The 25,670-nt window shown below is 36.0% G+C and overlaps 1 protein-coding gene across 16 annotated transcripts in view; it reads right to left on the bottom strand.

Annotated features, from left to right (window-relative positions):
- Pcm1 (pericentriolar material 1) overlaps nt 1–25,670 on the bottom strand; it is a 99,131-nt gene that overhangs the window by 52,044 nt on the left and 21,417 nt on the right. For 7 of the 16 annotated variants that reach the window (XM_059244357.1, XM_059244353.1, XM_059244355.1 and 4 more), the window contains 16 exons: nt 25,013–25,282; nt 22,717–22,887; nt 22,414–22,530; nt 20,755–20,943; nt 16,562–16,739; nt 16,308–16,397; nt 13,653–13,762; nt 11,906–12,122; nt 10,009–10,207; nt 8,930–9,103; nt 8,283–8,437; nt 7,936–8,165; nt 4,312–4,463; nt 4,055–4,184; nt 2,401–2,541; nt 1,396–1,586 (listed from right to left, as the gene is read on the bottom strand). In XM_059244357.1, the coding sequence (XP_059100340.1) occupies nt 1,396–1,586; nt 2,401–2,541; nt 4,055–4,184; nt 4,312–4,463; nt 7,936–8,165; nt 8,283–8,437; nt 8,930–9,103; nt 10,009–10,207; nt 11,906–12,122; nt 13,653–13,762; nt 16,308–16,397; nt 16,562–16,739; nt 20,755–20,943; nt 22,414–22,530; nt 22,717–22,887; nt 25,013–25,282 (2,714 nt within the window). The remainder of the gene's footprint in view (nt 1–1,395; nt 1,587–2,400; nt 2,542–4,054; nt 4,185–4,311; nt 4,464–7,935; nt 8,166–8,282; nt 8,438–8,929; nt 9,104–10,008; nt 10,208–11,905; nt 12,123–13,652; nt 13,763–16,307; nt 16,398–16,561; nt 16,740–20,754; nt 20,944–22,413; nt 22,531–22,716; nt 22,888–25,012; nt 25,283–25,670) is intronic. The other 9 variants (XM_059244363.1, XM_059244364.1, XM_059244369.1 and 6 more) reach the window with 5 other exon arrangements.

The raw sequence follows: 25,670 nt of genomic DNA, 5'->3' as shown, positions 1-25,670 counted from the left end.
ACGGCAGGGTGGCCTTGCAGGCAGTACAAAGTGCACATGTATGTTTCTTAGCACCAAGGCTATAGTTAAGTCACATGCTGCAACACAGGTTGTCAATACTGGAACACCTTGGATTCACTTTGCATTTAATTCTGGATATACTTTTGGCTGAATATATTAGTAATAAATTAATTCTGAATATATTTTGTATGTTTGAAATAACTAAATTTTTTTTGCAAGCCCTGCCTCCATTCAGTTGCATTCAGTCACATGAACCCATAGGAGGGGTCATAACCCACAGGTTAAGAAGCGAGACTCTACACCAGATTCTGAAACCAGATGCTCATCAAAAATATCTGAAGAACTCTGTGAAAGCAGAAATGCTCTGGACTCTGGCCAGAACAGAACAGAATATCACATAGTTTATTCAGTAAAATGCACATTGAGATTCCACAGTATGAAAACTCCTAAGAGGAAGAGAGCACATGTAATATTCTGGAAATGCCATCTGAAGATATGAAAAGATAAGACTGCAACATATCTGGGTTTCAAATTTTTAGATTAAATACTGCTATACAATGAATTAACTTATCTTACAAATAACTAATTCTTTTAAAAATATTCCAAATACGGAACCTTCAAACTTATTTCTAAAAGTTTAATGTTTTACATAGAAAGGCTTTAGGATTATCCTCAGGAACCTTACAAATGATAAATACACAATTTAAGATAAAAAGTATTTCAACTGGGCATGATGGAACCTGCCTATAATCTCAGCACTGAGGAGGTAGAGGTAGGAGCAAGTTCAAGGTTATCCTGAGCTCCATATGGAGGTCAAGGCCAGTCTTTGTTACATGAGACTCTGTCACAAAACAATGTATCAGTCTAGTCTGACAAAAAGTACCACAAAACATCATATATTTTTTCATTTTATAAGTATAAAACTTTGCAAAGAAAGTAAGTTTTAAAGATGGTCTGTATCACCAAGAGGTCAGAGTGCGCGCTTTTAATCTCAGCACTCAAACTCGGGAAGCAGAAGCAGGCAGATCTCTGTGAATTCGAGGACAGCCTGGTCTACAGAGCAAGTTCTAGAACAGTCAAAACAGTCTACACAGTAAAACACAGTGAAACAGTCAAACACAGTGAAACCCTGTCTTGAAAAACCAAAAAAAAAAAAAAAACCAAAACAGATCTGTATCATCACCATGTGATCAAATATCATAGTAACTGAAATAGAAAGAAAAGCTATAGAACAGAAAATGGCTGGCTGGATTGAGTTATACTTAGCCACATACTGAAAAATACTTGTTTCAGTGAAACAGCTGACTTGTGCTGTGCTGTGCAGGAAAATGAGTCTGCCTTGCTTTTAATCTGGGTAAACGATATTTAAAAAGACATTTTAAACAACTTTCTTACTTTTCTGTTCTACTTTGCTGAGGAGTACACAGGTTCTCAGATCCATCACTTCTCAACGATATAGCCACTGGAGAAGAAGTCTCAGCTAGACCTTGCCTCCTCTGGTGTTCAGCCATTAGAGCTTCAAGTTGCTTCCTTCTCTGTCGTAGCTCTTCCCTTAACATTTCATGTCTTCGCATATCTGACCACAACTGTTATTTTGAAGATCAGAGTCAAGTAAATACTTGGATTTGCTAAAGCCTTAAAGAATAAAAGTCTTAATGATATTGTCAGTACAACAATACTCTATTTTCAATGTTTTTATTTTCATTCTAAGATATCCATAAATGGAACTAGAGAAATCGCTCAGTGGTTAGGAGTGTGTGCCGCTCTTGCACAGGATCCGAGTTTAGTTCCAACACCCATATCCGGTAACCCACAACTGCCCATCACTCTAGCTCTCAGGGATAGTTGACACCTCTGACCTCCATTGGCACCTACACTCACTTGTATATATCTCCCCCACAACTCACACACAATTAAAAATACTAAAGTTGAAATCTTTTAAAGATGCTTATAAGGGCTGAAGAGTATTTTAGGGATAAGAAAAAGGCAGTGATCAACCGTTCATGAAAACAAGAAATATTCAATATACTTCATGAACTATTTGGAAAAAGCTATTATTTTTCTGCAAATCAAATATAAATGAAACACCAAAGAATAGGCCCTTCTAACTGAAATGATTAGTATTTGCTATAACTGCTCCTCATATTTGCTAATAAAGAATGCAACTGTTTTGAAACAATATCAATATAGTTTGGGGGGGGGATTTATTCCCCAACTAAAAGAAACAAAAGACACAGAAAATACACTTCATATATATGACCCATCCAGTAGGTCAAAGGCCCCAAAGTCCCATCTCTAGCATACCTCTTTCCCCATCCTCCCCATAAAAAAACTATTTTACAGATTCAGGAGTTAGGATTCAACTCAGGAGCAACACGCAGTAAGTACACTGTACCATACCTCATTATCTACTACTGAGGAATCTTCAGGTTCAATAACAGATTTGCTTGTGCTGGTCTCATTTTCATTAACAGTAGGAGTTGAAGTAATAGCTGGTAGATACTTTTTGGTAGGACCACTACCTATACTAGTGGCTGACAGCTAAATGAATAAAAAACAAAACATATGCATACAAACATATATGAATATATATAAAACAAACACTACTATAAAGTACTAAAATAATTGAATTTATTTTATAAAGTAGTTATTTTACTTCTCTAGACCTTTAGTGCCATATTTAATTTGTTATTGAGATTAAAATTGCCACCATAATCCAAAGACGACAGAAAAAAACAAAGATGGTAACAGGCTAAAGGTGATGAGAAGCAACAATCAGGAACAGTAAAAACAATAGGAATCAAATATTGAAATATTGGGGCAGGGGATTTACACTCAACCCAACCTTGGCACATAGGCCTCTGGACATTATTTATATTGGGGATAAAGGACAAAAAGATTAGAAAAACCGCAAAAAGTAAAAACTTAGAAAAATGGGCTGGAGAGATGGCCCAGTGGTTAAGAGCTCTGACTGTTCTTATAGAGGTCCTGGGTTCAAGTCCCAGTTCCCACATGGCAGCTCACAACTGTCTGTAACTCCAAGATCTAACACCCTTACACAGATATACATGCAGGCAAAATACCAATACCAATGCAAGTAAAAATAAATAAATTAAAAAAAAAACTTAGAAAAAAGTTGTATTAGAAACATAATTTGATGTTTTTCTCTTTCTTCAAAAATTCAACTCCAGAGTAAAGTTACCTAGACTGAGGAGATGGTTCAAGTGGGTCATGTGCTTGGTGTGCAAGCACAAGGCCCTGCATTCAGCTCTCCAGGCCTCACACAGAAAGCCAGGCATAGCACATGGGCCTGTAGTCCCAGTTCTGGGAGGCAGAAACAAGAGGATCCCAAGGGCTCACTGGCTATGCGTGCACTTCAATCAGTAAACTCCCAGTTGAGTGAGAGAGACTATTTATAGAATGAAATGTAAAAGAAGCCACCTGACATCAACCTCTGGTTTCCACACAAGCTTGTGCATGTGCGCGCGCGCACACACACGAATTAAGCTAATTAATATATTTTTTAGGAAGATCTCAAAAAAGAGTATTATTCCATATCAACTTTACATCAAATGTAACTGACCATGGGCAAAGTTATCTTATTCTCTGATCCATCTCAGCATACTATATAATAAACAAAAGCATATAAATTTAAAACTAAAGCTATACATAATTATTTTATTTAGATAATGCATGATGATTTAAAAGCTTTATTGTGTAATCCTAGATCAATAAAAATGAAATGCTGATCTGTAACTGCTAAAGGTAGCCAGAATATCTTAATGTGATAATAGTTATAAATTTTCAAGTCATGAAAAATTGTTAACTAGGCCAATACAAAAATAGAAGCAATCATTTGATTCCCATGTAGTACTTTCAAAGTAAAAAGAAAACCCAAATCCATTTCATTATTAGTTCGTTCATTTCAGCAATCAGAACATTAGCAAACATAGCCTGCCATCTAGGAAGCAGTGAAGACGACAGACTACTCTAAAATGACATTAGGTTTTAAACCATTTTCAGACACACTGACAGAAATACATTCTGTAATTACCTGAAGGTCGGGGCATGCCTTCTGCACAGCTTGAATTTTCTCTTGAATTTCAATCAGTTTCTTCCTTTCCTCCTGCAACTGTTTTAGCTCTCTCTGCTGCTGCTGTAGTTTAGCCTCATAAAATTTCTCTCTATAATTAAATTGACAGATTTGTGAACTTCAATAAAATAATTATACTAAGCAAAATACAACACAGTAAGGATTAGCAAAATAACTGGCTCTGAATTTTTATTATGAATGCCAAAAGCTTACCATACCTTGTTTTTTCATTTACTCCAGTATCTTTTTGTGTTTTATTAGAATTTTCTCTTGCATTATTGGAATTTTGTTTCGTATCTTCTTCTGCTGCATAGAAATCACCCAAATTTGATGTATTGGCAGAGACACCCACTTGAGTTGCATCATCATCCTAAAACAGCACAATTATATAAAACTATCTAGAAATCCAAAGATATTATCAATTTTATACTTTACATAATTGACTAGACTATGAAACATAAAGCAATTAATACAGTAGAGGATATAAATAATTTTTACAGAAAACTGAAGTGTATCCTCTATTAATGATAAGAAATTGAGTGCTAAACATAAAAATTTCTATTTGTAGTGCTGGGGATTGATCACCTTATATGCCTAAGGCCCTAAAACGCCTACCTTTCGCCACATACTGTCTTGCATGGTCTTACAACACTTAGCCAGAATGTGGACCCTTAACACCTCCAAAACTGTAAACTAAATAAGTTTTTTTTCTTTAAAAAGTTAATGAACCTCAGATATTTCATTACAGTGTTATGTACTAAGATACCTTTACAAATTAACTTGCCATTTATTATTTTGTTGAGATAATGAGTTATCAAAGAATAGCTTTATGTCAAATATAAAGAAGCTAAGAAAAATACTATGGAGCAGGAAACAATGTTAAATTTTAAAATGCAACGTTTATATTATTGCAAATAATCCCTGTCCATTATCTGCTTAAAAATTTCCCCCATTTACTCAATTTTACCTTTAATTTCCCTAACAAGTACTAATACTAATGATACAAACGATAATGAGACAGACAAGGTGGCTCAGTCCCGTATTCCAGTACTCAAGAGGCTAACAAATCAAGAGGATCTCCTGAGTTAAAGACCAGCTTGGGTTATACATAGTGAACTTCTGGCCAGCCCGAGATACAGGATGAGACCCCTTCCCCCCCTTTTTTAAAAAGAATATCCTATCTAAAATCTATAGTGATCACTTGAACAACCAAAGTTTTTATCTTACTAACAGTAGATTTGTTTCTTCTGTTGAACTAATGCGATGATTGGTAGAAGTTGAAATGAGCTTGTGCACGTTCTTGAAAATATTTAACTTATTTATAATCCATGCTTTTTCTAAAGATTACATCTGAATTTTTAACTTTTGGACACAATACTCTAATAAAATCATAATGAGTTAGACCTGATTCTTTTTTTTTCTTTTTTTTTTTTGGTTTTTCGAGACAAGGTTTCTCTGTGTAGCTTTGCGCCTTTCCTGGGACTCACTTGGTAGCCCAGGCTGGCCTCGAACTCACAGAGATCCGCCTGGCTCTGCCTCCCGAGTGCTGGGATTAAAGGCATGCGCCACCACCGCCCGGCCAGACCTGATTCTTATTAATTATAGAACTATGAACTTTGAGATGGTGATTTTAGTCTAGTCTTTGTATCAATCAAAAGACTAACCTAGCCCAGGGAGCATATGAAGAGGAGACTGGCAAGAACTGTGTTGTAACTTAAGAAATGAAGAAGCTGTATATGAAATATTTTCATAAAATAGTACATGGAAAAATACAGTATGAGAAATAATTCAAAACAAAGCTCATTTCTCATACTTCAGTCTTTCTATGTACTATTTTGTGATCTTAAAGGCGTTCTCAATCGTATTGTCCTAACACTATGACCCTTTAATACAGTTCTTCCTGTTGTGGTGACCTCCAACCATACAATTATTTTCATTGTTACTTCATAACTGTAAGTTTGCTACTTGCTATGAATCGTAATATAAATATCTGATATGCAGGCTATCTGATGTGTGACCCCTGTTAAAGGGGTCATGACCCACAATGAGAACCACTGTCTTAAAGAAATAATGGGAAAGTAATAAATAACAACAATTAGCAAATGAGTTCTTACAACTATGTAAGAACACTCAGTAATAAGCCTAACATATTACTACTACTTGTTTCAGAAGCTGTCTCGTGCATTTCAAAAGGTAATAGTCATGTATATAAGTTAAAAAAGTAAAGTAGAAATTCAGAAAGATGTCCATTCTTTCTATTGATTTCATTATACATTTGCAACCAACGTCATTTGCTTAGATGCTCTTCCTGATACTCTTCAAATATATGACCAAAATAAATCACATACATATATATCTCAAAAGGTGTTTCCTTGTAAGTTATGCACATTTTACATGCATAGTTTCCTTGTATGTTTGTACATGTTTATGCACTTTCGTTTCTTCAACAGCTTTTGTTCTCAGAGAGAAAACTGAGAAAAAGCCAATACTATTAATGTGTAAACAAGTTATCGTATACCAATATAATAAAAATGTAATCAAAGGTATGGGGACATGGACTCACTTTGCTTAGAATATCAATTAACTAATTCTGGAGAGCAATTAGAAATTTTCCATAAAATTAAAAGGTATAGTAATACATGACAATGGTCTAACAAAACACTTGAAAGAAACAACAAAGAAAAAAGAAGCAAAGGAATAATTTGACAAGTTAAACCGTTTTTGTTACTCTAGAAAAAGTATACCTACCACAGGAAATTGCAAAAAAAATCAGTAGATCTTTGGACATTAAATAATAAAGAAGTGTTAATAATTACATAATTACATGTGCATATGTATAAATTATTTTAGAAAACATATATTAATAGTTGAGGGCAGTGGTGGCACATGCCTTTAATCCCAGCACTCGGGAGGCAGAGCCAGGCGGATCTGTGTGAGTTCAAGGCCAGCCTGGGATACCAAGTGAGTTCCAGGAAAGGCGCAAAGCTACACAGAGAAACCCTGTTTCAAAAAACCAAAAAACACCTGTCAGAGACCAATGAACAAAAGTCTCAGACTGCAAGGAATAGTTGAACTCCACTAACATGCTAACATTTGGATTTTCTTTTTTTTTTTTTTTTTTTTTTTTTACACCAAGTAAGTAAAGATCTCAGGCTCTGCTATAGACAATCTAAATTCTGGCCATCATAATTATGTAACATTGGGCAATTAACATTTTTTTCAATCTGCTTAATAATTACCTTATGATGATGCTATGGGATCTATTATATGAGGCCAATATCATCAGCAAAACCAAAAACAATTATGTGGGGTTGTATATCAAACTATACTGGTACACAGCCACGCTCCTGGGTTTTTATATACAGATGGCTGCATTCACACTAATAAGTTGTAAAGGGTGTTATATGCTTTATAAAGACAATTTACCTACCTTAACCCCTCTCCCATTTTTTTCCAAAACAGTCTCTTGTGCCCAAAGCAGGCCTCCAACTTAGATATAGTCAAGGATATCCTTGAACTCCTCCTAATCTTCCTGCCTCCACCTTCCAAGTGGTAGGACTATGGATGTGCACCATCATGTCAGGCTCAATTTCTAAACTTTACCAGGAAGAGTTTGCCAGTATCTGATATATAGCATGTAAGCTACTAAACCTTTAATAGTAACATCTAAGACACAAATACAGGGCTGAGGATGTAACTCAGTGGCAACATGCTTTGCTTAGTATGTAAGGGGCCTCAGTTCAATATAAGAAATGGAAGGAAAGGAGTTATACCAACATAATTATCAAACACACACAAAACTTGCATATTATATGACTACACTATTTTAACAAGTAACTTACCTGCACCATAGCAACGAGATCTTGGAGCTGTTTAAGTTTCTCTTTCGCAGCCATGAGTCTACTAATCTTCTGTTCAAATTCTTCATCTTCTGGCGCCTCATCAACCAGACTGCTCCTATGACTAGATAAAGAAGCGCCACTGGCTCCTTCCTCTTCTACTTCTTCCTCCTCATCATCTTCACCCCGTGCTACATGTAACCTCTGTTCTCCTTCTCTATTGTATCGACAGTCTGTTAAAACAAGTATCATTCAAGTAATTGATTTTAAAACATTAAGAAGACAAATCAAAGATAATCTACTTCACAAGAGTAATATGGTAAGATGTCTGTGAATACAGGAAACCATACCTAATGGAGGCATGTTTAGAGCTCTGATGTTGGCAGCAGATCTGTTGTTAATTTCACAGTTAGAATTAACTGATCGCCCGTCTCTATTGTTAGAAACACACTGTGTATTACTGTTACTATTCACTTCATTCCAAGTAGAAGCTACCGGTGGATTTCTGAAAGAAATTAAAGCCAAGTTATTTAAAACAACAAGAAACGAAATTTTTTTAAAATCTACCTATTTAGAGCTATAAAGCTAGTTTCAACCCAAGAACAGCACTATCTAAACCATTTAAGCTCAATTTCTTAATAACGGACTCCTGCTTTTCATTAATTTTTCCACAAACTTAGAAGTTTATGAAGAAAAGCATCTGAAAACTCAAAATATACCTAAAGTATAGTGGTAGGAAAAGAAAATGCTAAATTTTATACTTAAATTTACTTGCATTCAGTAACAAACAGCAATTTTACTAAATTATTGCCTTCATTATTTCCTTCTTTTTCTTTATAGGGCAAGGATGATAAGTACACTAACAGTTAACTTATAGGAAAAAGCCTAATAAGAAGCTAACAATGAATACTTCACTGATGTGTTACTCCATCTCAGCCCCCACAAAGCATCATGTTCAGATGAATACATTGGGAAAAAGAAACTTAAATGTTGTCACCTAATGTTAGTAACAGGTTCAGAATTTTCATGCTCAGAATCATATTCTGACTCCTCAGTTTCTTCATCTTTTGTATTTTCATTTACAGCATCTGTCATCATATCTGATGTTTGTTCATAATAATGAACTAATTCTCTCAATTCATTCAATCTCTTCTGAACTTCACTTAACTTCCTGATTAAAAAAAATGTAATACCATTTTAGAAGGAAAAAAAGCACATTATTTTCACTTAATAGCAGTTGGCACATACACAGGAAAACACACACACAAATTTAGATCAAATTAAGTATTCAGGGCATCTGTCAATTTTAAAAAAAATACTGTTTCAGCTGAACATGTTGGCACATGTCTTTCATTCTAACACTCAAAAGGCACATCTCTGTAAGTACAAGGCCAGCCTGGTCTACACAGTGAGTTCCAAGCCAGTAAAGGCTGGCTATATAGTGAGACCTTGTGCAAAGCAGACAATCACTCAAAACCCTAAAGCACGGACTGAAATGTCTTACACATCATGCCTGGTTTGCAGGGGAAGCAGCAGAGGCTTTCTAAGTGTTCTGCTCACACTGACACAGTCTTGTATAACATCATTTCAGGACTATGAGTCTACAGCCTGGTTCTTAGTATTTGAATATTAAAACATTTTATAGACAGTTCTTGCTGTTTCTAACCCTTTCTCTGAAAAATAATCAACTAATAGCAGTTTACAGAAACTACCTACACGATGTCTTATTCTTTTAGCCAACTGATAAAACTGATATATATTACATCCCCTCCTTCTTTCTTCATATATCTTAAGAACGTTTATCTTATTAACTTCAGTTTCTTACAAATTTTTAACAGTTTAAGAAAATCCTCAGCCATGCGGTGGTGGCACACGCCTTTAATTCCAGTACTCGGGAGGCAGAGGCAGGCAGATCTCTGTGAGTTCGAGTTCAGCCTGGTTTACAGAGTGAGTTTCAGGATAGGCTCCAAAGCCAAATAGAGAAACCTTGTCTCGGAAAAACCAAAAAAGAAAATCCTCCTTATTTAATTCTAATTATTTAATAGATGTGAAGAATGATTGTATAAAGGATTTTACTGTAGTTTTTCAGCTGGATTTAGGAGAGCTTCATTTTCACTCTCGTTCTGAGAAACTAGAGAAGTGGCAGGACAAGGAACAGATGGCGTAAGGCTATTGGCCTCTCCATTGACAACCGGTGCAAAGCCTGCAGGAGCAGAGAGAGCTGCCGCTGGACTTCTCTTATCCCCACTTCTTTGGAGAGAAGCTGAAGGCACGACTAAAAGAGAGAGAGAAAAGATACACCATTACCTTAAAGAAACATCTATGAAGCAGCATATATTTACAGTTTGGATACTTATAAACAAATAGAAAATAAAATTCACTAGTATCTTAAAATCTGCAGATTTAAATCCTGAAAGCATATACATTAATAAGTACATAGGCTACTTATTAACATAGTTCACAACTAAACACTTCAAAATACACAAGGAAAAATATTTTTACTTCTTCCTTCTAAACAATCTAGCACTTTTGCATTACAGCCACTGGGTTAAAATAGAAGAAAGGGAGAAAATAAGACAGAAATTGAAAAGAATTACAATGCTATATGCTAGAAAAGCCACCAAAAGAACGATAGGATAAACTTGTCTTGGGTTAGGTTAAGCAGGGTCACTATGTATAATGTATAGAATCCTAGCAAGTAATGAGTAAAGACTATGTATTTGTCTCCCTCCTACTACTTCAAAACTACTGTCATTCACCTTTTTCTCAATGTGACTATCATTGTTTCCTTCTCATTTTAATGCCACAATTATCATGGCTAGTTCCCACTGGTCTCTTTTTCCACTCTTCTTTCTTTACCCAGTCTCCCTTTAACTACTGCTCTTACACTCTTTTCTAGGAGGAGGAGGAGCCTTTCCGTCAGCTGTCAGTTGGCAAAGTAGGACTTTCTTGGCATATAAAACTGACACAAAGCCATAAACACACCTTTCCAAGTTTGTTTTCCTTAGTTGTCTTCCTCTGTTCAGAAAAGGTAGTAAGTGATATTATCCTCTACAGGAAGAGGAAGGTAGCTGAGATCAAGAGGTGGAAATGCGTGTTTCAGGGCAGAATAGTAACGTGTCTTTGAAAGTGGCAGAAAACCAAGATATATGTGAAGAATAAAGAACAGCTCTTCCAAGCTGGATGTGGCAATGCAAACTTAGAATCCCAGCCCTTGGGGAGACCGAGGCAGGAATGTTGTGAACTTGAAGTAAGCCTGAGCTCCACTGTCAAATCCTTTCTTAAAACACAAAAAATAATAAAAGAGAACATCTGATTCTGTTATTTTGAATAACTTATTTATTTCTATTTTAGGTATGTATGTATCTGCATGAATTTATGTGCATCACACACATGCAGGTACCCATAAAAACCAGATAGCATTGAATCCCCTGGCACTGGAGTGACAGGCAGTTGTGAGCTGCCTAATGTGGGTCCTGGGAACCAAACCTGGGTTCTCTGCAAAAGCCGTTAGTGCTTTTAGCTACTGAGTCATCTTTGCAGCCTAAGAACGGGATTCTAAAAATGGTGTTCTTATCCACTATCATTGCTTATTCAGACAAAAACTGAAATGTTACAATAATAATGGCCAGCTGGAGTTACCCAGGAGATTTCAATTTCCTGCACTTGGGCTCCTATTACCGAGGGACAGGGACTAGGATTGAGAAAAATCTTTAGTAAAATAATAAAGACTACAGACTAGATATGAATTATACCAATTTCATTTTTTTTAATGAATAGACTTAACATCTATTTGGCTCTTACTACATATTGGCTTATTAAAACCTTTTCACATTCAAGTTTCTTCCTCAAAAATTACCTTTTTGTGGAACTCTATTTATTAACTTATCAAATAGTTACTAAGTAACTGCACTGTGCCAGCATATATACTTACATGCCCTTTACATAACACTGCTGAATCAGATTTACTCACATGATGAATTGTTCAGATGCTGGTCTCGAAGGGTATGGAGTTCTCCAAGTAATTTGTCCATTTTCTGTTTCTTTTCCTGTAGTACTCTCATTTTGCTAAAAAGCTGGACTTTCTCATCAGGTAAATGTTCAGAAACTGAGGGATTTCTGCTCTGAGAAATCTCTCTAGTTAATGAAAGGCTTTCTGCCTGTCTTCTGTTGTCTGGAACAGTGGGAGGCTTAGTTTAAAAAAGAAAAAGCAAAAAGGAAAAGATCATTTAAGATGAAGGCAATTAAAAGTTGCATTTTACAGTATGTTGACATTTATTTTGTTTCCTATTTGCTATTAACACAATGCTTCCATTAACAATTTTATCCCTATCTCCTGTAGTATTTGAGAACTTCCTTACGTAGGGTATGACAGGGTTCATCACAAAAATTTACTAATTTTTGCTAGATAACTGTCCAAAATGGCTGACCACACTCATTTCCTTAGTGGGCAAGACAAGAGTCACCGCATCTTTAATCACACATGCTTTCCCAGTGTGAAGGCAATGGTTCACCAATTCTTATCCAAATCCCACACTAAAAATTCACACATGCACCATTACTTTACAAAATTCATAAAACTGAAATACTTATTAATTCTAAAATTACTCTTGGTAGATATGGAAGCACAAGCCTATAATCCTAGTGCTTTAAGAGGCTAACATATAAAGAAGAAAAATTTGAGGTCAGCTTGTCTTGCTTCAATACCAAATCAAAGGAAAATACTACCCCTCCCTAAAAACCTTTCTTAAAAAACTGTCAATAAGCCGGGCGGTGGTGGCGCACGCCTTTAATCCCAGCACTCGGGAGGCAGAGCCAGGCGGATCTCTGTGAGTTCGAGGCCAGCCTGGACTACCAAGTGAGTTCCAGGAAAGGCACAAAGCTACACAGAGAAACCCTGTCTCGAAAAACCAAAAAAAAAAAAAAAACAACTGTCAATAAGATAAAATAATGCAAGGACACAGACTTAAAACTAAGTCTTTAAAAAGACTTTACGTCTCTTTGTTTGTTTTTGGTTTTTTGTTTTCTTGAGGCAGGGTCTTGGTAGCCCTGGCTGTCCTGGAACTCACTAAGTAGACTAGGCTGATCTTGAATTCACAGAGATCCACCTACCTTTGCCTCCCACTGCTGGGATTAAAGCACACACCACTATAACTGGCCTAAGTTTAAGTCTTAAAGGTTATAACCATCTAGTGCTTAAAAGAGGTAAAAAGAATGTTTAATCTAACAGTCAACACAAGGGAAACCTTACTACTCAGCACATTAAAAGTAGCTTTTCTGGGTGTGGAGACATGGCTCATCGGTTAAGAGCACTCGCTGCTTTTGCAGAAGACCCAGGTTCTGTCCTAGCATGCACATTAGGCAGCTCATAACTGCCTGTAACTCCAATTCTAGGTGATCTGACGCCCTCTTCTGGTCTCTGTATGCATAGGATACATATATACATTCAGGTACACAGATACAAATAAAAAAAAAATTAGTAATAAATCTTAATATAGTACATTCTCCTCTAACCTAGAGTTTCTCAAAGGAGAGTATCAAGAATAGCAACGGGATCATATGGGCCTAATCAAATCTTAAGAATCATAATTTTGGAGGTTGAGGGACTTTGTGTATCCACTTTTAAAAACTCAAGCCAGGTGATATCTATGTTTGCTAAGGTTTGAGACCCACTGGGTTAATTAATGTGATTCATAAACTTAACTACATAAACCAATTACCTGAGAATCACGAAGCTGATTATGGAAACGCTGGATTAAGTCATTCAGTTCTTCATTTAGTTCAGATGTGATGCTGACTCCAGATAAGCTTCCTGTAGTTTCTGTAACAACTGAAAACAAAATTAAATACTAGATTCAATATAAAGAAGCATCAAAGGGAGCTCAACCTAACATAATTTAAAACTTTTAATTACATAGTAGAAGTTCATATCTGACATAAAAATAAAGGGATAACTACTAAACTCTAGGAAAGTGACTCGTGTTTTTTAATCTCAACAGACTGTATTCCCAATTAATAAATGTGACTTGTTAGGACAGAGCTAGGATGACTCCATTAGTTTCTTTAGGTAGAAGGTACAGTGTGCAAATTAGATCCTGAAAAAACAAACAAACAAACAAACAAAAAAACCAGCTGACTCTGACAGGTCTCTATCTCCACCTCTTCAAGAAAACCAAAACTATATTATAGAAATGGGCAAGTTTTTCTACAAAGTACAGACTGAAAATTGGCATGGCTCTGTGGAATACAGTTCTTGTCTTGTCTACCCATTTCTGCCATTAAAGGGTAAAAAGCAGCAACATGAAAAAAAATGGCAGTGTTTCATAAAAGCATGTCAATTACAATAAAAGACCGCAGATTTTATCATCTTCATTAAAAACAACAAAACTCCCTCACCCTCCTAACGCATGTTTCTGAAGACAATTTTGACAACACTTACTGCTTTACTACCCAGTACCCCATCTTGATTCTCTCTTTTAACTTTCCAATTTTATAAGAAGCCACAGGCTACAAACTGCTTTAAAAAAAAAAAAAAAGATCGAAAAGAAAATACCATCATTTTCTGCTGGAAAACAAAACAAAACAAATCCCTAGCATGTGAGGACTGAGAACCCCTTTTCTAGTCTAAACTTCCCTTGGAGAACACCAGAGTTGCAATCGAGATAACTAATGAACGACTCAGGCAGGAAGAAAAGCACGTCTCCCCAAGGCAGGTGTGCTGCTTCTGAACAGATGAGATGCTAACCCTTGCTTTCATCAGTTTCCTTCAGCAAAACTTCCTAAGGACAGTAGCAGAACTGTTTTAAAATTATTAAGCCAAAATTCTTGTTGAAGAAGTACATAAAGTTCAAATTCAATCTTCTAGTTATAGTCTTTTATTGCAATTCATGATAGTGTATTTTTGTAAAAGAAACTATTTGCATATTTTAACCTAAATTCGATGGATTTCTATTAAAATTCCGTATAAACCTAACCAAGCCAGAAACTGTGTTTGTCGTCTTTCTCTATGAGGCCTTAAGCAGTAGCCTACAATAACGGTGATCCAGTGAGATGATGCAGCTTCAAGTACTCAAGACTATAGAAGGGCCACTGGGAACTTTGGGGGCCCCACTGCTCCATGAGGTTCTCAGGCCGTCAGCGGGCAGGAGAGAGACTGCTGTGCAGGAGGGCAGCCCCGAGTTAGATGTCCATAATCCTTAGGTGAGCCCTCACACACCTGTAAGTAGCCCTTAGGAACTTCTGTCACCAACACAGCAAGATAAAACGGCCTGATTACAGTGCTCAAAGACAAGTCAACTAGGAGAACTGACGAGAAAGCAACTCAGCCAACCTAAGAGGTTATTATAGCTATCGCTTTGTGCCCCAAAATATATATACACAATTGTTATTTGTCAGCTAAAAATATAGCTAAAAAGAAACCTTAGCCTTACTGAATTTTAACAAGAAACAATCTTACTTTTATCCTAATGTAAACTTAAAACAGGTTTGAAGACAGTAAGAAAACTACAAAATTGAAAAAAACTCAATATTAAACAATTCAATTGTCACTTAAATAATACACAGCTCTGAAGGAAAGGGGGGAAAAGAACACTTCTGAGTCTCACAAAAACTGAGTAAAGTATAACAGCAGTTTAAAAGCTCATATATAAAACTGGGTATCTCACTGAAATAACCACTAACACTGACTACTAAATATGCTCTATTAATTTACTACCTTATTAGACTTCTTCTTGTCTTTTTTTTTATATTCTCTGGGTGGTAAAGACTGAACCCAGGGCAGACTTAACCATGCAAACCTGCAGCCCTCTCCACTTTCTTATTTTACGAGACAGAGTCCCACCATGAAGTACTGGGGGAGGGAGTCTGTGTACACATCTGTGTACCTAAGAGGTGGATGTTGGGTATCTTCCGTAGTCACGCTCCATCTTCTTGAGACAAGATTACTCACTGAAGCCAACGCTCATGAACTGGCTAGACTATTGAATCCCAGGGACCTCCCATCTCTGTCCCTTCTAGTGTTGGGGCCACAGATGTGTATCACTGCACTTGGCTTTTAAGTGGTTGATCTACACTGAGGTTCTCATGCTTGTGGGATATGCACTTACCAACTCAGCTATCTCCCCAGACCCTAAGAATTCTTGATCTTCCTGCCTCAGCCTTCTGAGTGCTGGGATTACAGGTATTATGCTACCATACCTGGCTGACTTAAGATTTTTTTAAAACCTTCCTTGTAAGGCAAATAAAGAACAATCTTAGCTGAGTAAGATCAAAGAAGCACAAACAAACAGTAACCCCCAAACTGGAAACAAAAGCATCAAGAGCCCTATCACTCTGAGGTGAAAAAACAGTACTACATACAGGCCTGTCTCTTTTACCTCTTAAAGGTACTCTCTGATGAAAAGGAGAGCGAGCTGTCTGTCTGCACGGTACAGTATGATAGCCAGGAGCTGTTCCTGCAACCTTTTCTGTATAACCAGAGAAAAGCACAGGACAGAGTAAGCCTTGCTTGCAGGTTGCTACACTAGTCAACAACCGAGATCTGATTATATAATAATAGCATTCACTTTGCAATACACAGTTAATGAGCCTTTCTTATAGAAACAACATTCTAAGACTGTCTGTCACACACCAGAATCGTCCATCACAGCTATAGCTTGCTCTGCTTTATGCTGCAAAGCTAGAAGGGCGGCTTGTCGTCCCTGAAGAGCTCGCAGCTGCTCCTGCTGTTGTAACATTCTTTTTAATAAATCATGTTGTTTCTTCAAATTTTCTGTCTCTTCCATGGGCTCCTGTTGATGATCTCTGGCCTGGAAAATAAGACCAACAATACTTATTTCTGACTGTTGAAACCCATGGTCCTGTTTCATTTGCTAGTGGCAAAGTACAGCAAAGACAATAGTTTTGATTGAATACACAACTCTAGATAGTTTTAAAGGCTTAGAAAACAGATATGTCCCACATTAAGAATTAGGGAATTTCAAAGCAAAAATCTACGACAAGGAAATAAAAGAAAAAAAAAAAAACTTATAAAACAGAAAGTTGAAAGTCTATGAAGGCATAGGGAGCTGCACATATTGCAAACAAAAGAATAGGGGAGCCAATTACAGGTTATACAGACTTAATGCTCCAAAAGATCATTTTCTAAAAAAACTAGGTAACCAAACTTTCTACCCCATTCTAGAAGATGATTTTGAACATATACAACAAAAGCAAGTGTGTGTGTGTGTGTGTGTGTGTGTGTGAGAGAGAGAGGGGGGGGGGAGACAGAAAGAGAGAACACACCAACTTCTAACCAAGGTTGAGATTTTCTAAATACATTTCTCGATTATCTTATGTAAAAGGGCCTAGCTGAAACACATCAAGTACATAACAAAGCAGAAAACTTTATTTTGTATCAGATATCTTTATTAGTTTTTTGACTCTTAATGTATGTCTATTTAGCTGAGTTTGGAGTATAAAACACAAAGAAAATACTTCCAAACTTCCCCAATACACTAAGAACTTATCCCCTCTACGTGCAACATAACAGATTTAAATAGGGACAACTTAGAAGAAACTACCAACGGAATTGAAGAGATGGCTCAGCAGTTACATGCACTTGTAGCTCTTGCAGAGGACCCAGGTTCAGTTCCCAGCACTCACATAGAGGCTCACAACCATCTTAATTCCAGTTCCAAGGGATCTAACACCCTCTCTGATCTTTGTGGGCATCAGACATACAGAGGATGCACACACACACACACACACACACACGCAGTCTAAACACTTATACACATAAAATAAATCAACCTTTTAAAAGAAAAAAATTTAAAAAAGAGTAATGACTAAGTGGGCTGCTGGTATGACTTAATGATAAAGCTCTTGCTTAGCCATGCATAAGGCCCCTTGTGTGTATAAAAAACAAACAAAAACAAAAACAAAAAACACCTCATGCATATATAAAATTAAAATTTAAAACACAAGTGAACAAAACTAATCAAGACAGAAATGTAAATACAGCCCCCCAAACAATAAAATTTAAGCCCAATTATATATGAAATGTACATTGTAATGGTATTCATCAATGATTTACCATCAAAATATTTGAAAGTTCTGTTATGTTAATCCATTGACATAAAATATTCCCTTTACTGTATTGATTTGGTTTTAAATTTACCACACTAACAAATTTTTGTTGGGATTATAAAATTTTAAATGATTTCTCCCCTAAAATTACTAAAGCAATTCAATGATTTCTTTTGAAAGTAAAAATAAACCACTGATCTACATTCCCTGGTCACATGTGATTTCTAGAGAAACCACAGGGGACACAGACAGTTTGAGAAGTTTCCTTCTAGATGACATCCTTCACCAGTGCTACATAAAGCCTCTTCCATCTACCTCCTCTCCAGTAGAACTAGCAATATTGTAACTAGAATGGGTAACCAAGACAACATTTTACACTGTGACTTAGAAAAGAAAAAAATAAATAAGAGAACAAAAAAGCATATAGCCTACAGTTAAATACTCAGAGAAAGTTAAGATAAAATTGGAAGTTTAGTGGAAGTTGACTACTGCTAGTAACACTGACATACATATAATTTACATTTCAGATTGGTATTTATAATCAACTATGAAAAAAGTTGAGAAAATGGGTATGGTGGCACACCTTTACTCTTAGTATTTGAGAGGCAGAGGCAAGAGGCAGGTACACCTCTGTGAGTTCAAGGCCAGTGTAGTCTACATAGGTATTCCATCCTAGTCAAGGCTACACAATAAGACTGTCTTAAAAAAAGAAAAAAAGAAAAAGAAAAAGAGGAAGGGGAAACAAAGTGATTGCTTGCCTTATAAGCACAAGAACTTGAGTTGGATCCTAAGAACCTGTATTTTTTAAAAAAGGCTAGACCTGGCAGTCCCTACATGTAAACCCAGCTCTTGGAAGGTAGAGATGAGCAGATCCCTGGAACTCACTGGACAACTGCACTAGCCTACTCTGTCCAGTTATAGGCCAGTGAGAGATGCTGTCTCAAAAAAATGGTGAGAAAGTACCTGAGCATGGGTGTACATGAAGGGCTTCTTTGTTACATAATACAAAATGTTATGTCTATAAAATACACCAAAAAAATTAGAATCAGCCTTTGTAGATGAATATGGCTAGAATATCTATTATTTCATATCAATCTGTAACTCAACGGTTGTTTTCAGCTCCAAATCTACGATAAGACCTCAAACCTTTTCCTCTATTCTTCAAACACAATACATTTCAACAGGTTTCCTAGGAGGAAGGAAGCAGAAGGGATATGGAGAGTAACAGATTCTGTAAGCAGAGAAAAATTTAAGTCAGGTGGTAGGAATTAAGATTTGAATTACAGTCATTTTGTGAATTATGTACTAGTAAACTACATTGTGATGACCTTAAGAATCAAGACTAGGGTTGGCAGGATGGCTCAGTGGATTCGAGCCTGTCACACTGCTAAGCATTAAATCTCATGGCCTGAGTCAATCCTCAGGACCCACAGAGTATCGGGAAAGCATACAGGTTGTCCTTTGACCTCCACATGCATGTGGTCCAACATAGGCATCCACACACAAAATAAAAATTAAAAAAAAAAAAAAAAAAGAGTAAGGATAGTTGAAATGTAACAAATCCCTGAGCAAGTTTAAGATAGAATAATTCTAATCTATAAGAATACTTGCCAAGAGACTTAGAAACAGAAGGGCTTTTTTTCTTTTCTTTTCTTTTTTTTAAAGTAAATGTAACAGCACAGGGGAAAAGGAGACTTGGCCAATGTGCCACAGTGCCTGTCAACTGTATAAAGAAGACGATAAGTTTTAAAGGACACCTGCTGTAGCTCATATTTGTCTTCTCCCCTTCAATGCTATTAAGTCTAAAGATAACCAAGTACTTTTCTGCTCAGAAGGGAGTACCCTTAGCCTAATGCTTTGTGTAATTAAAGACACTCCCCCCCCAAAAAAAAATGAAAAAGCACAAACTGCCAAAATATTTGAAGTTTTGTCATTTTAAACACCAAAGAAAGAAAATAAACTACAAAAGAAAGATTGATCATTGGTAACAAGCTAGAAATAAAACTTACAAAATTATTCTTATGTACCCTAAAATATTAAAATGGTATTTTGCTCTCGCTAAAAGGATACACATGCTTTTACAAATGCTATTTTACTGGAATGTATTGGAAGAGCTATACAAACAGTTTTCTTCACTTATCCTGAATGTCTTTGTACAAATCATGGGATATCTAGCAAAACATTAAAATATCAATGAGCAAATCAACTAACTAAACCTTTTTTTCTGAGAGGGAGAAAGAGAAAAAGAAAAGGTTTTAAACGGTACACAAATACAAGCCAAAATCACGAAAAAAGCATTTCTTCCTTTAAGGACAGAAAAACCTAACAGCATGTACTATCTTCTTTTTCTCTAATGAACTACTATAATAATAAGACAAAAATTTAAAGTATCATTCTAATTCATAAACACTAGTATTATAAACAAAAACAATCATTGGCCAAGGTTTAAGAATGTTTTTATATACTCTGAACCTTCAATAACAAAAAGAACAAATTATGATTCTAATCCTTTATAATTGTAAATCAAAGTCAGCTACCATATTTTATCCATGCAGAGGTATATTCTAAAGCAAAAAAACTAAAGAAATAAAAACACTTAGCAACAGCATTTTACTAAAGCAAATTACAGTCTATTAACGGTGTTAATAAATTATAGAGTTCAGAGGAACAGCAGTTAACAGAAGAAGCAAACAAGGAAGAAGCAGAAATGAGAGCTGCTCATTTAAAGACGTCCCGAGTTAACATTGTGAAGTATACCTTTGAGGGCAATCCACGTTTTCGGCTACATTTCCTATTAGGTCTCAGTTCCCTGTCATTCTGAGGAGCTCTGTCACCTTTCCCTTTTGGACTTGTAGTAACGTCAATGTCTGAAACCTGTTCTTGTGAAGCTGAATTCCCTAGTTTGTCCTCAATGCAGGGCCGAATTCTCAGACTAAAAGATGCCTCCTTTATTAAATAGTGTAGCATATTAATTTCTTAACACAAACTCCTGTTTAACATATAAGCCAGCCTTGTAAATAAATACAAAAATGTCTCATTCCACTTTTTAAAAAATTTAACCCAAATCCACCCCCAAGAGGCAATAAATTTAATTATACTTTTAAGTTTCTGTAAAATAAACAGTTGCTTATTAAATTCAAGCAAGCATTACATCTGTGACAAGTTCCAAGAATGCAAAACTGCTAAAACACTATTTTAACATTTATTCTGATGCATAATAATTTACAAAAGGCCATGATTTAACAAGATTATGAAGAAAATTCTCATCACAGTAAACACTTTGGATTTGAGAATCTAAATTACAATCAACTATACCATTTCCCATACCTCTCCAATAAAATCCTTTAACCAGCCTGCCCCAACCCTTCTGCTTCTGCTGGTATGTAAGGGAGAAATTATTCCCAGCACCACTATGAACAAAAAACAATTTCCCACAGCAGAATCCATTTTTCAACAACTGTTTGGATTAAGACCCCTGAACATTTCCTAAATACAAAGAAAAAAATTTCACGTTTCCTATTTTAAAAAAGTTTAAACAGAAAGGATAGGGAGGAGAAAAGAAGTAGGTAAATTTTGCTGAGCAATAATAAAAGGAAATAAACCCTCAAATTCCTAATGCTGAATGATATTTTGAAATATATTACAAAAATCAAAGACCTGGGTGCTTATCCTTTCAAAAGAAAAGGTGTACTAGCACTAGGTGTTTAACAGTTCCAAGTACATGACTATACTGTGTTTCCATAATGTAGTGGATATCACCTGTACTTCAGACAAGTGCATGATTACAGGCACATCTGTTCAAATAAAAATGCTTAAAAGCAAATCAGTTTTGAAATGTACTACATTCTATGAACTAAATCCATCTTACAACCTTTACACTGAGAGTAAATAATGTCAGTATTATCCTGTCTTATTTATTAGCCTTTATTTCAACTTTTTATACATCTAGCTTTGCTATAGCACTACGGTATGAGAAATAAAAAAAATCTTAGCACATTTAAAATGAGTTCTCATCAGCAAATGAATGTGGAAACTTGTCCAGCTTAACAGGCTTAATAATCCTGAGTATCTCTAGTGATATTAACAGCTCTTATACCTACAATGAATTCTAACTTTGCCAATGCTTCTTAAAATTAGGAAACCTGTACCAGGCAAAACTGACTACACAGACATTTCTGTACACTGAAATTCAGAAATAACTAGATTTCCAATTCAAACTTTTAAAACTACTTTTAATGTTACTAATATAGCTTTCAAACTTCCATGTTTAGAAACTATATATAATGTTAATAATTTGAGGGTTTCTTTCCTAGAATATATTTTCTATTAAAGAATGCCAGAAACCGTCATCTTGAAAAATGGAGGAAAACCTTAAATCTTCATTTCCAGCACTTTAATTACCAAAAGGCCGCTTACCGTGGTATCTGAAGCCTCAGACTGCACATCTATGTTTAGCGATGTGCTCTCAGCTACAGAACCAGATCCCACAGCTGAGTCTATAGTCCGAACATCCTCCTCCTCATTTTCTCTAGCCTGAAATATTTTAGTGGTATAAATCATACAACTATTAAAAAGGGCAATAAAAATATTATAATGGATGGCACGATTTTTGAAAATATGTTAACTCCTCTGGAGTGGCAACAGAATGTCATCAATATTTGTACATTGTATATTATAAAAAAAATAACATATACATCACTTAAAAAGTCCAAAACTTACAAGGATTTTCTGGAGAAATTTCATATATGACTTTTCTTGTTCTTTAAGGTGTTCTATTAGATGAGTAAGGCGCTCAACATTAGCAGATCTTTCATTTTTCTCTACAAGATCTTCTCTCATAGAACTAGCTTTAGTAATATAGTCACGAATTTGAACAAGCCTGCTAACAATCTGCAGGGAAAACATTAAAAAGAGAAATAAGGATGACAGTATACAACTTATAAAACTAAGCCTAATTAATTGCATAGCAATAGCATCATACATATGTATTTCAAATGAAGGAGGATCAAAGATATATCTAGGTTTACCATATAAATTTATACATGCAAGAAAATTTGAATCAAACAGATTTTTAAAATTAAAACAATGGTCAATAAATTTCAATCACCATCAATTTAAAAGTAATCTCAAAATTATTTTAGTTTATATTATCTGAAAATGGCATCTATTTTAAAATTTCATTTATTATTGTTGTAGAGAGATTCTGTTTGCTTTTTTATGTCTGTGTGCCCATGGTGTATGTGTGGAGGTCAGAGGACAACTTCCATGGAGTTAGTGTTCTATTTTATGTGGGCTCCAGGTATTAAATCCTCAGGCTTGCAGATGTCGACAGCAGATGAAGCCCCAAGTTAGTGAAGTCCTAAGTGAATATGGACAGTTCAGAATGGCACAGCCATGCATAGAACTCCAACATCTCAGACCCATGAAACACTGGCACTCTCTCTCCCCAGGAGCCCAAAGAATGAGTGTTTATGAACGACTGATCAGTGTGTACAAAGACTAGCAACTGTGGCTTCTTTCTCCCAATAGTTACAGCCTGAGCCTGCTCACTTACAGAGGCCTCCTATCTAGTTAACAACTAATTAACAAGACTAGTAAACACCCAGCTCTCTGTGCTGTACCTAATAAACACACACTGAGGTTGCAGGTCTCAGCAGCAGCAGAAACCCCCATCCTACTTTACTCTCCGTGTGTCTGTCCTTTCTTCATTCCCTCACCACCCCAGTCAGGGCTCCCGGCCCCAAGAAAGTGCAGGTTGTCCCACTAAGCCAATTCTCCAGGCCCCAAACTTTTATTTATAAAACAAACTGCTGAGAAATTACTTATATTTTCCATGGGGGGGGGGCACACATCTGCACATAATATCTGTATGCACACACGTAGAGAGCAGAAGGTAAGTCTATGGTACTGGTTCTCTCCTCCCACCTCTACATGGGTTCAGGGATCACGTTCAGGTTGCCAAGCTTTCACAGCAAGCACTTTGAGCCTGCACCATCTCACTGACCCTAAATATTCTATCTAATGCTTACATTTCTTTATAAATAATTGGTAGCATTATAAAAATAAAATGTTAAAGCAGAATTTTTGAAAGTATTTTCCAAAAATATCAGCATTGTTTTATTTTTTTCATGATTTACTTTATTTATTATTATTATTATTATTATTATTATTATTATTATTATTTTGGTTTTTCGAGACAGGGTTTCTCTGTGTAGTTTTGCACCTTTCCTGGAACTCACTTTGTAGACCAGGCTGGCCTTGAACTCACAGAGATTCACCTGCCTCTGCCTCCTGAGTGCTGGGATTAAAGGTGTGCACCACCACTTTATTTTTAATTGGGTATGTGTGTGTAGGCAGGTGCATGTGAGTACAGGATCTTCTTGGAGCCAGAGTTTCAGGGGTTGTGAACCAATGTGTCCAGTGTGTATGCTGGGAACCAAACGTGGGTCTTCCACAAGAGCAATATGTGCCCTTAACCACTGAGCATCTTTTCAGCCCCAATAGCCACATGTGAATAAAATTCTTAAAAAAAAAAAAATTGCCGGGTGGTGGTGGACGCACTCCTTTAATCTCAGTACTCAGGAGGCAGAGGCAAGTGGATCTCTTTGAGTTCGAGGCCAGCCTGGTCTACAGAGTGAGGTCCAGGACAGCCAAGGCTACACAGAGGGAACCCTGTCTCAAGAAAAAAAAAAAAAAGAGAGAAACAAAAGAAAAAAGAAAAGAAAAAAAACCCTAATCACACTGATTCCAACCCTACTTTATTAAAAATTAGCAATTTAGTATTTGGCAATTAGAGAAGCTTTAACAAACATAAATATATAATTTCCCAATCATTTAAGGAATAAAATATTATTCTATTTCAAATATATGGTACATTACTGAAGAGGGTTAGAGGAAAACCTAATTCCACCTAACTGAACTTCCTACATGCATAGCCTAATACTTTTGGAAGATCTTAAGGTTTACACTGTACATCTGCAAACCACCACCCAAACAATCCATCCCATTTTATGACCTGGCTGCTCTCCATTGCAGGTTCGCCTCGCCCATCTTCTTCAGAGACTTGACAGTTCTGCAAAAGGTCATTGCTTAAAGCAGAAGCAAACAGCTCTTTGCACTGTGCTGATGCAGTCGTTTCTCTTTTGGGAAGACTTGGAGTAGCATCCTTGCTCTTGTTAGTATTAATCTGCATAGGCAAAAAGTTGAAGGGCTTTCGGTTTTCACTGAGCTGGCGTTTGTTGTTAGCCGCTGTTGCTCTACCTTGAGAATCACTTCCAATACTTCTCTATATACAAAAAGAAAACCAAATCACAAAAACATTAATCTTTCAAACATTTTATAAGAATCCAACATTCTTAGTTACAACATTAGATAATGAGGACATGGTTTTGTAAAAAGATTTTTAAAAAGCTTCAGATCTACAAAATTCTACTAAAGTATCAAAATTTGATTGCCCTCTTATTCTACTAGACTTGGAATCTACTTTTCTGCATGTTTGGAAACCTCTTTACCTCTGCAAGATTCAGATACGACAATAAAATACTAGTAAAAAGACCAGTCAAGAGTTTATTATCATTTCTACTTGACTTTAGATCTAAACTTTATTTTGGTGATTGTAAGTCAGTTTTATTCGAAACTTTAGATAATCAACCACATTCATATTTATCCAATAA

Source organism: Peromyscus eremicus, chromosome 17, assembly GCF_949786415.1.
Source record: "Peromyscus eremicus chromosome 17, PerEre_H2_v1, whole genome shotgun sequence".
Classification (NCBI taxonomy): Eukaryota; Metazoa; Chordata; class Mammalia; order Rodentia; family Cricetidae; genus Peromyscus; species Peromyscus eremicus.
Note: the sequence above shows the minus strand (reverse complement) of the source record. Positions and strands in the feature narration are given on the sequence as shown.